This window comes from Nymphaea colorata, unplaced genomic scaffold, assembly GCF_008831285.2.
Source record: "Nymphaea colorata isolate Beijing-Zhang1983 unplaced genomic scaffold, ASM883128v2 scaffold0241, whole genome shotgun sequence".
In the NCBI taxonomy this organism is placed as follows: Eukaryota; Viridiplantae; Streptophyta; class Magnoliopsida; order Nymphaeales; family Nymphaeaceae; genus Nymphaea; species Nymphaea colorata.
The window spans coordinates 41,100-52,844 of record NW_022204747.1 but is presented as its reverse complement, the minus strand read 5'-3'; the positions used below and the strand labels follow the sequence as shown (position 1 = coordinate 52,844).

General features: G+C 44.4%; 1 protein-coding gene across 1 annotated transcript; it reads right to left on the bottom strand.

Annotated features, from left to right (window-relative positions):
- Window positions 1–298: 298 nt before the first annotated feature.
- On the bottom strand, window positions 299–667 carry LOC116268370 (uncharacterized). The gene has a single exon (XM_031650043.1). It carries the CDS (start codon window positions 665–667, stop codon window positions 299–301), a length of 369 nt encoding a protein of 122 aa, XP_031505903.1.
- Window positions 668–11,745: the final 11,078 nt, after the last annotated feature.

Below are 11,745 nucleotides of genomic sequence, written 5' to 3'. Positions count from 1 at the left end.
TCGTTTTAAAAAAGATGACTTTTTTCATAAAAAATATGATGGAACCACCCAAAAACACTCCACCGACCATCGCTGTGCATCTCCATTCCAATTTAGAATAGAAAGCGCCCCTATTGTGTATGAGTCAACATGGATAGAAAGAAAGTATTTTTATTCTGGCCGGTGGTTAGCTAAAACGGTAATGCCAAAGTGCTTGTTTTATTCCTGAACTTTTCAGTAAATGTTTTTCCATTTGATGCATCGGGAATAAGACTTTGAATATAATAGGGCGCATGATAATCGGAGTGGATGATAAGCATCAGGAGTCTTCTTCTTCCTCTTCGCTTTTGGAGAGAGTCCTTTGTGTCTCCTTCAGATCCTTCTTGAGGAAGCGTTTGATGACTCTTTCTCGGGCATTGATGAACCAGTTGTTGACCTGATAGACCGTGAGCTTGGACTCCCTCGCCATTTCCTGTTTCTTGACTTGGGTGGGGTAAGGATCATGGAAATTTTCGAGCAGCCACTTCTGCATGATGCTGGTGGACTCCAGAGCAATCTTGCTATTTTTGCCCTTCTTTCGATGTTCTTTTTTGATCTTCTTCTCCTTTTCTAGTTCTTCCTTGGGCTTGCTCAACCGGCGGATCAAGTTGCTCGAGTTTCGCTCGATGATGGCCTTCAGATTAGTCATCTTCTCTGTTATCTCTCTAAATCGTGAAAGGGATACTGCTAGCTCTGCAAGGATAGGAACTAGTCCTCGCCTAGAAGAGGGAAATATGTCTCCAGAATGTTCTCGCACGCTCGCTGGAAGAGAGCATAGCTCTTCTGCACTTCATCGAAGTTGTGATAGCTGTGCTTGCCTTTTTCTGCATTGTTGGGGGGATTACTTATGCTGAAGATATACTCTGACTGCTCCTGGATCTTCTTGAGGATATCTGTATGTTCCTGTTTGAGGAAGTCCTTCATCTTCTTGAGCCTCACTAAGATCGTGGATGGATTACTTTCGATCATTTCATCAGTGACGTCAGCTAAAAAATCGTCCATTATTTTATAGATGAAAAGCGGTAGAATGTTAAAATTATTAGCACAGTTCTTCCTTCCAAAAAACGGTCAAAATGGGCTGGAACTGGCAGGGAGGCAATGGTTAGGGTTTCCCTGTGCGGGGAGTATAAAATGGGAATATAAATCATTTAGAGGCGATATAGGAGACGCACATGTTCCAGAAGAGTCCAACGCAACTGACGAATAGAACTTGATGTTTGATAGGCACGAACCAGAAATTGATGGTCGATGCCAAAGGCCACACCTTCCAACTGTTCACCACCGTCTACCAAAACTTCTAACGCCACATCTACACCCCCTTCCCGAAGGAACGGATGTCCCTGTCCGCGATTATCTGGAAAGTGGGATAGAAGGCGGTGTAGAGGGCAGGAGTGAAGAGCAGTTCATCGAAGAGCATGCTGTAGAGGACGTTGCGGGGCTTGGAGACGGCGGGGAAGAGGGCGAGGCGGATGCTCGGCAGCAGTTTGCAGTACCAAAGGTGGAAGATGGGGGCAGCGATGAAGCAGTTGATGCTGAAGAAGTTGAGATTGCGCTTGAGGCTGAACTCTTTCTTCTCGATGACTACGGAGGAGCTCATGTACCTATCTGGGTGAATGCATCGCCGATGCTCATGATGAGTCCATTGGTGAGGCACTTGGTGATGATGGGATGCTTTTCTAGCATTTTGGAGTAGAAGGCGAACATCCTCTGTTGTTTACTTTTTAATCAGAATTAAAACGACTTGAGCCAACTGATAATTTTACACCCATTTAAAGATATGGATGCAGGCCTTCCTTCATAGGATAAATAAATAGAAATCAAATCATTCATCAGTTTGGTATTTTTCTCCGAGCATTGCACAGCAATTACCGAAACAACTCTTCTCCTCCTCTTCCTATTCCTCCAAGGCTACCGAACTTGAGGGATCGTTATTGATACTGCTTTGAAGGTTTTCGTCAGGTTATAACAACGTTGATTTTCGGAGGCTCTTTGCACGTTCGTAGGAGGTAGTATTGGAGCAGAGGTTCTTGATCTGGTCACCCAGAAGGGAAAAGAGGAGCGTGCAGAAGAGAGCAGCAAGAAGTCCGCAGACAATCATGTTGGTGAGGTAGTATTTGTTACTGTCTTACTCAGAAATGGTGAAGAAACGAGAAGGGTGGAGAATAGACAGGCCCTTGAAGTAAAAAGTGATACTCAGGAACATCACTTATACGCAACCAACAATAAGTAACACGACAAAGGCTGTGAACTTGCCGATGTTGAAGCTGCTGACACAGTTGTTGATCCACGGGCAATGATGATCGTACCGATTGATGCACACTCCACATATAAAGCAATGGAACTCTGTTGAGCGAATGGAGTTTCGACATTCAGGGCAGCAGGGAAGCTCCACCTCCATCAGGTCTCGTTTAGCCTTTTTAGGGTGCTTCCTGGTGAGCAGCCCAAACAGCACTAAGACTACGAGATAGTAGACTCCGACTAATGCATAGTAGGCGATGTAGGAGTCCTCTCCGAAGAGATCCACTTCCACCAACAGATGCGTGGGCAGGAAGAGAATGTTGAAGAGCACCAAAAACAGCACGCATTGTTTGATGGATGGCTGTTCCACCTCGTAGACTATCTTGAGGTTGCATCCGATCTTGACCCGTTCGCAGTTGGAGAACTCATCCTGCAAGACGTTCACCAGGTCACCCCTGTTCAGGTCTCGGGCAAGATCGATGGCTCGCTTCTCCTACAAGTTGCAGAGCTGTCTGTTCACTCCCTTCAGCAGCATTCGTTTCACAATCTCCTTGTGGCCTCCGCTGACTGCGTACATAAGGGGTGTCCATCCTTAGAGGTTGCGCGCATCGATATCCACTCCATCATAAGCGAGTAGATAGGCTGCGAGGTTGGCGAAGCCATGTTTGGCGCATTTGTGGAGGATAGTATCACCTAAATGGTTGACGTCGTTGGGATTGTAGGCTGGGCGGCCGTCGCGGTGCTCCAGCAGGTATACCATTCCCTTTAGGTGATTATTTTAGGCGCACATAAAGATCGCAGTCTCCTTTTCTTTGGTCTGCGCCATCATGTTGGCTCCATGATGCTCTAAAAATTCTAGCATGTCTGTGTTGCCATGTAGAGCTGCAAAGTGCAGTGCTGTGAATCCATCAGTGTTGGGATGGTTGATCCAGGCTCTCAGCTGTCCTTCAAAGGCCGATCCATGCTTATTGCGTCTGTGGTAGGCTTCAAAGTGCTGGACATAGATGCGCAATTTGGACAGTTCGTTCTTGAATGCTGCGAAATGGATGAGAGTGGATTAGTTCTTCTCGCGCATGATGGAGAGATTCAGCTCGGGACGCTCCTCGAGGTAGGAGCGCAGGTCCTCGTTGGACTTGATGCTCATGATCAGCGTGATGGGCTTGGTCTAGGTCGGCTGGGCTTGCTTCCGGTTGCTCATGTGGGATTAATAATGAATGATATTTAATCTAATGGCTCGAGGAAAGAATCAAACGCTCAGACTGACTCGTACTCCTGCTCAAGAATTGCCTATGTGCGGAATGGGATACGATTTCGCGTCGAAGAACCGCCAGAGTTGATGGGGTGAAGCGGTGGTTTTAGTAGCAGAGGAGATCGGTGAGGCAACTTTGGAGTAGAGTTTGCTGGCGGAGAGTGATTATGTTGGATATGTCCTCGAGGGCTGCTTATCGCTTCATCAACTGAAGAGGCTTTGCGCCATTTTGAGGTCGATTTAAGTTGAGAGCCTATGTGTTTTCACTTCTACCATGGTCTTGTAGCTTTATACGAATATCTGCTCGCTATCCTCGAGATCATCTTATGGCTCGCCCTTGGCATTTGGATGCAAAATTGAAAAAAATCCGTCAATTTTGAGGCGGTTAATACAGTTATTTATGGTCATTCCCATTTTTACTATTGCTGTCTTTTTGACTGGATTAATCACATTTTACTTTCCTGTTTTCGGATAAAATTCTAATTTTTGATGCATTAGAAGGCATCTGTCTTAGTATATGAAAGCAGTTTGCCAAGGTTGGAAAGCTTCAGGAATAGGAAAAGTTGTTGCGCTTTTCTTTCTGGATCAATTTTTTTCTTTATCTTAATCATGAAGTTCACTTGTATTCCAACGATTTTCCTCTAGAGAAAAGCTATATCGATTCAAGTTTACCCGCAATTAACAAGGAAGCTTTTGATTGTTCATATTGAGCGTCTTCTATTTTTCTTTTGATCATATTGAAGGCAAACATTTTCTTGCGTGTTGCTATCTGTAGCGTAACCTGGATGATTGCTGCTATTTTATGGTCCTTGCGTGGTTGCAATTGATGTAGGTGCTTGATGATTTGAAATGCATAGTGGTAGTGCTTGCAGGTGATGGTTGCGATTTGGTGGAAATGCCTTAGTAAATGCTCCTGCTTTATGGTTTAGAGATCTGGAGAGCCTCTATGGCCCCACTGGTTGCTACTTTTCATAGTCTATCTCAACTGGGTTATATTTTTATATATAAAAAATGGAGGCAACATTCCTCAGCATTCTTCATCAGAGCTGCTAAATGAAATTTCATATAACTAAGACGATGCCTATGAGATGGATTTATCTAATCTTCATAATAGCTTATAATAAGTATATTTGATCACCTGATCATTTGAATGAAGTTGTAATGGTCCCGCTTGTCCTCCTGGCTCTAACGCCAATTCAAGTAAAACACTACAACCCCCAACAGCATCAAGCAGATGATTGAGATGTAGATAACATCGTAAACGCGGGAATTATCCTTAAGGAGGGTCTACAAGTCCCACTATTCATCCACTTCCCTACGAACCATTAATTGACTGTTTGGAATGATAGGTGTCCAGGTCTATACTTGTCCACGTCCAGGGTAACCCACTGCCAGATCTTAGATGTAGTTGTTGGTTCTACCAAGCCCGCCAGTCACGAAGGGCAATTGCAGAGTTCCATAGTTCCACTGCGATTTTTGGTTGAGAAGGGCGATGGTCTTATCGCCATTGAGGTTGGTGATTCTCCACTGGACAGTGACTCCGATGGCTGCGTTGATGCTGTTGCTGTCGAAGTCAGAAGATGAGGCCAGCAAGGGGAGGATTTTGATGAAGAGGGAATCGTCGATGATGTTGTTGACGATAGAAGTGCGCAAATAGGCTATCCCACCTGCCTCTGTGGTCACCTGGTTCACCACCATAATGTCTACCTTTCCGTTTTCGCTGAAATCGAACGCGCAGACCTGCACTGGACTATCGATGGACGAAATTTCCTCCACGTTTAAACTTTAGAAAGCTTCAAACTATATGGCGCCGTGATTGGCTAAGGTAGTGGCCCGCTTGAACTTCCCCACTAAAAAAAGACCAATCATATCAGGAAGGCCGTCGAAGTTGATATCTGCGAACTTGATGTTGCTATTGGAAGTGAGGGAATAGCCTGTGGGAAGAACAATCGGTTTAAGGCCAGCAGCAGAAAAGGGAGAGCTGGTGGAAGTTGCGCATATGTCTCCAGGCACATAGGGATTGAGTATAACATATGGCTTATAGGAGTTATCTTCTAGCGCAACGATAAAGAGGTCGGTTGCGCCATTCGAGTCGAGGTCTGCAAAGGTAAGCCAAGTGATATTTTTTCCCAATGAAAAGGAAGACATTTGCTGGTAGGAGTTCTTGTTGGCCTTTATGTAGATCTCCAGATTAGAGTTAATTGATCCCGAGTTGGAGACGATCACCAAATCGGAATTACAGTCTCCATTTATATCGATGATTGAGGCAAAATGAAGGGAAATCGGATTGTAGGATTGGGAAGGATTGAGCATCAAGCTTGCAAAGGTGGCTGATTGCCTAATTAAGCGAATAAATACAGTGTCCTGTTTGGTGCGGAAAAATTGTATTGGAGAACGTTGCGAGTGTTTAGGCCAAAAGTGAAGAAGGAAATGCGTCCTGAGCCGTCAATATCAACCAAAAATGGGACTGCAGTCATGTTGCTCAGAAGGGAATAGTCGAGAGACTGCAGGGTGACCATGCAAGCCGAAGATGAGCAGCTGACATCGTAAATTTGCGAGTTGTAGATTCCATTGTAAAGATACGTGACGACTATTTCGGGATATCCATCGCTATCCAAATCACCTGCGTTTCTTCATGAGTACAGATCATGACTTCGCCACCTGCGTGAAGCTGCCTGCAGTGAGGTTGAAGCTTTGCGGTATGAATGCGGAGCCAGGTTCACTCCAAAGGAAATTGTGAGTTCTGATGCTTTGAGATCGTCAGACGCGATGTAGTCAGTGCTTTATGAATGAGGGGTTACTATTTGTCGCCATTCAGATCGCCAAAGCCGAGCACGAGGCCAGTGTTATCGATGCCGGTGGTGACCTGATAGAAACCGGATGGGCGGGAGGAGTGGAAGAGGGCGGGTTTAAAATCTGCGACTGTGAGAGTGACGGTCCAGCGTAGAAGCAGGACCATACAAAGGCTTTTCAAATAAGGCATGATTATAAGCATTCCAAAAAATAATCAGATGAATTGACCAACCACTGCTTAGAATCGGCCTAATAGCTCCCCGCTTACTTGCTGCGATGTAGATACTTCTTCGGACAGATAAGAAAGCTGCTGGGCGATGGTCTTGTTGTCTTCTAGTAATGCCCTCCTCTATATTCTAAATTGCTTGATTAAGCTTGTGCTGTGCTGCAGGAATGTTGATTTAAAAGTATCTAGCTCGGCTGTGAGGCCCTAGTTGAGGGCATTTATTTGCTCACGAACAGTATTGGCTTCACCTTGTACGAGCTAGAGAGTGCGTCTTGCCAGGTGCATAGACTCTAAGGCTTGTCGTTTGATTGCGTTAAAATTGGAAACAACTTCCACTTCGCTTTGCTGAGTTGTTCTTCCGTTGAGATTTTCGCAGCCATGACCGTGCTCTTCTAGGCTTTCCTAGCGGCAAGGCTGATGGAAGGACCTACCAGTCTTCGAGGCTCGCATGCTATCTTATCTCGAAGGACGTGCAGAGTATCTTAAACCATCTAGAGAGTGGCTGGTCTTATGTGCAGATCTCATGTCAGTGACTGAGGCTGTTTGTTTGGCGTTGGAGAAGCTTGTGCTGCGAAGGTTGACGGAAAATCTGCCTCCAATTTTGGAAGGTGGAGGGAGGTAGTTGCTGCGAATGAAGATCTCTGGTAGGCAGCTCATCGATAAAATTATAACGCCAGCAAAAATTAGAAATCAAGGGCAGGTGATCGTCAGGGGGCAAATCACCTCAATTTCATGCGGATGGAAGAGTTGTTGCTCTTCTTATCGGTTTTAATTAGGGGATTAGGATTGGCTTTGAGCCAATAGGTCGATTTAGAACAAAAATCGCCTTAGAGGGTGCAACTAGGAATTAACTTAGAGTTCAGTTGGCTCTTTTAGCTGCGCTTACTGGTCCTGCTCTTGCTGAACTTCACTGTTTTCTTTTGGACTTGCTGTTGGAGTTGGGTTGGAAGGTCTTATCTTTGTGGATATATGGATTTTGTACTGCTACTTTTCTTGTGTTTAACCTTCAACACAACAGACTCTTTGCTTTTAAAATGTGGTGCGTCTCTGCTTTTTTACCTATCTAGCTTACTGCAAGTGAGTTTTACCTTATCTCTACTTTTTTCTCTCTACAACTTACTCCTGCTCTGCTTTTATATTTTTCACTCCTCTGGTCATTTTCTTTATTTGGTTGCTTACTTTTGCTTCTAATCTTCTGCCTATTTACATAGTAAGCAATGTTTTCCTTATCCTCAGAGTGTTTGTTAGTTTTATGAGTTGCTTTTTTTCCAATTTTTTGTTTCGATTTTTCCCGGAATTGCCTATAACTGGCCAATACCTAAGACACCAGCGCAACCTAGCTGGCCACTTCTTCCATCTGCACCCCATAGCTCTTCTTAAAGAAGTCTGAAAGTAGATAAGCAATTGATAGTTTAGGCGAAAGTATGTATGATTGCGTCTGATCTTTGAGTAATTGCTCTATATAGGAAGAAATTTTACTGATGCTGGTGAGGAATAATGCAAGCGCAAGTCTGCGAATTTTGGGAGAAAGTGCCTAAATGGGAGTTTGCCTGATGAGATGATTAAAATTGTAGAGGCAAATACGGATATTGCGCACCAAATAGTTGTGGTTTTCGCTGCAACTAGCTTCCTCCCGCCCACGGGCGCACTAGAATCTTAGTGGAAACTCGGTTAGCGTTGCCGCGTATCCATCCCATGCGTAGGCCACTGCGATCACTTAGTCGTAGAGCAGCGGGATTGCCAATTTCCACCTCAGCTGCACCATCACTACTGTTTCACTTTCGCGCACTAGCTCTCCCATCTCATGGGCTGACATTGCGACAGCCTCATGCCTATCTTCGCCTCCCGTTCTTTCCAATTGTTCCACTCCCATCTCCTTATACCTGGGATCAAGTATGCGAATCATGTCACGCATGTGGATGGGTTTCGAATCGTACAATTTGGAGGTGAGACTTAGAAGGCCTGCTGCGAAGCAGTGCGCCCTCGTTAGGGTGCGAATATGGCGATTGATGGTGGGTGCTGAGCGAGGGTGGTCTAGAACGTTGAGCACTTGTATGGCCTGCAGGGTGGGCTGGTAGCTCAGGCGCAGTCGCTCAGACGCCTCCTCCAGAAAGTGCACCATGCGCTCTTTCAGCTCCATTATTCCTAATATAGATGCTAACTGAATATAACCGGCTAGTGACCCAAAGGAGGGAGTAAGGACGCACCAATAGCATGTGATATCTGCGAAGATATGATGAGATAAGATGAGAATTATTAGATCAATCGAAGGCACATAGTTGTCTCTCGATGCGCTTGATTCCGCCAAGTCTATCGCGTATTTCTCTCTTGCTTGGCCTGCTTTCTTGGCTGGGACAGGAGGAAAGGGTAGACCAATTCGATAGAGTTCTTGCATGTGACTTTCCTGTGCTCTTTCTATCGCGGTCTGTCACCTCGCTGATCTTCTGGTCGATGAGGTTGTTTCGGTATGTCAGTCTTAGTTTTTCGAGAACTGCTTCTTCGACCTTGCGCAAGTATTGATCGGTGCGTGAGGCACTCTGTTGATTAGATGCAAGGACCATTGTAGATAGTTGAGAATTGGTGAGTCTCAGCTTTCCTTCTCTTTATTTCGCTTTCTGCAATTCAGCCTCCAAGCATTCCACTTTAAACCTGAGGGCTTGCTTCTCCTCCAATTCACAGTCTGCCTCTTCTGTGACAAATTTGCATTCTAATTTGCGGTCGGTGGAGGCATTGAGGCGGTCTTGCTGATTCTCTTTCTGCATAACGACTATTATATAATAACAGACATCTTTCAAGCCAGATCTTTGGCTCATTCTGGCCTTGTATTGGATGCTGATATTTGTCGGGATTATGATTATTTTTATGAAAGTTTGGACTTATGATGAGGTGGTTTGTTATAAATATAACTTAATCACCTAACAATGGGCCCCAAGAAGAAAGAAGAGGAAATCGATCTCTCCACCCTCCCGAATGCAAATCCATCAATGTCATCATTCTCTGCCGCGGTCGGAAGGCCAGAGCTACAGCCATCCAGCAGCGCTTGCAGAAGGAGTGTGAGAAATTCTTTATTCGTATCCGCAAAAGCGAAGTCTTGGACCACGCCAAAGAGAAGAGCATCTATATAGACCCCAGCTCTCTCACAGACAAACAAAAAAAAGATCCAAAATTCATGGAAACTGTCAACACGGAACTCACGCCATAAGTGATTGCCAAAGCAGTCAAGTCTCTACTTGGCACCCTAAGCGTCAAGATTAGGATTTAAAAGAAAAATGCTGGTGATAAGCCTGCTGAAGAGAAGGGAAGAAGTACGATGTAATGTATGTCTTCGAGGATTTGCCTGATACCACCGTAACTAAATCATCATTCAGAATGAGTTCGAAGAACTTGCCAAATGCGGAGAAAACGTCAGATACGTTCTGGTTATTGATCCAAAGTTCATGGGCAAATGCCCCGAATTACCAGAGTAGAACGAATAGGAGGAAGAAGAAGATGAAGAGGTGAAAGAATATAAGCTCTTATTGAAAAAGGAGAGAGAACAGCTTAGGATTCTGAGCATGAAGCTCAAGTGATAAGCGCATCGCCCATATTAAGCAGCTAAGAAGCCAATCCAGACCAGATTCATAGTTCAGAAACTGCACAGTTTCAGTAGTGGAGGCATAAATTGACCCCTACAACGAGGAAAATTCACTAACTGAGCTGATTAAGAACTTTTTGGAGAATATCAACAAGTTGAACGCAGATGTGACTGAATTTTAGGAATGGAAGAAGGATCGGCGTGGAGAAAGCATGGGAGAGCCAGTGAAGGTCGAACATCAACCTGTGGAGGGCCGCACTGTCCTTTCCCTCTTGGATAATCTTGCCTACGCTCTTGATGAGCAACCTCCCAGCCAGGCTGATGCATTAAGTGACGAGTAAGAAATCATGAACCTCATAAACGGTTTCTCCACAACTAGTAAGGCAAAGCCTTTGAGCAACAGCAACATTTCTTCCAACAATGATGAGAAGCCATAGGTATTCGTAGGATCTAACGATTACGTTGGAGAGGATGCAAAGTTACTTTCTGATGTGAGACAGTATATCAAGTTCCCAGGCATCAACCGCTTCCAAATGCCAGAAATACCCTCCAAAAGCGAAAAGTTGAGAAAATTGCTTCAATCGCAATATGCACTGTTCCTCAACAAATAATTGGATCTCAACGAATTCCTCCGCAGACAGCAGATCCTCAATTTTGAAGAATACATCAAATAATTCGATGAATAGCGTAGCTACAATTTCACTGATCGCATCTACGAGTAGCACCACGATAGACAATCTCTTGAGCGTGAGCTTTACAGGGCTTTGGAGTTTAATGAATACACTACTTTCACCAAATACGATGAAAACACTGATAAGATGTATGTGATGCTGGTCTACAAGAACAATCCAAGAAGAGTGAACCGCAAGTTGTGGGAAAGCAACTGGAAGGTGATCCCTAATTACTAATCTTGGCTTAAATACTTCAAAAGCAATGACAACAATCTCAGCAATACCCAGTTCTTTGATATTGACTATGAGAAGATTGGTAACATTGAAGAAACACTCGTTGTTTCACCCTCAATAATGGAGTCAGTGGAGCAGTCATTATTAACAAGGATTGCACAGTCAGCAATACCAAACAGTCCCTCCTCTACGCCATTAAGAAAATTTTCTCTTTGGAGTTCAAGATGGAAAATTCTTCAGCGAAAATGGAAAGGTAAGAGTTTATCATCTTGAAAACGCCGAGAGCAAATCATATGAAACAGTCATCCTTTTGCCTAACTGCAGAATAAGATTGATCTCTGATGGCAACGTGCTGATAGAGAAAGGAGAAAGTACACGATTGATCACCCCTAGCGGATATACCATCATATACGGGAAGGAAGGCAGTACCATTTTGCATCCAACTGGTGGATCACCTACAACCATAACACCTATACCAATGAATCAGGATATGGTCTCAACAATGGCAAACTTTTCACCTCTCCCACCCTTAAGCGTAAGGTTGATCATGGATAAATCATCAAACGCGACGACAATACTGTCATCGCTAATACCCTCTAAAATGGAAGCGTCGTTGAGAAATGGATCAAGTTCTACGAAGGAACATAATACCAGGTCTCCAATAATAAGATTCGTATTGAAAAATAGGGCGAACCTTTCATTACTTGCACGAACGGCAATCTAAGGATAGTATCTGACTAGC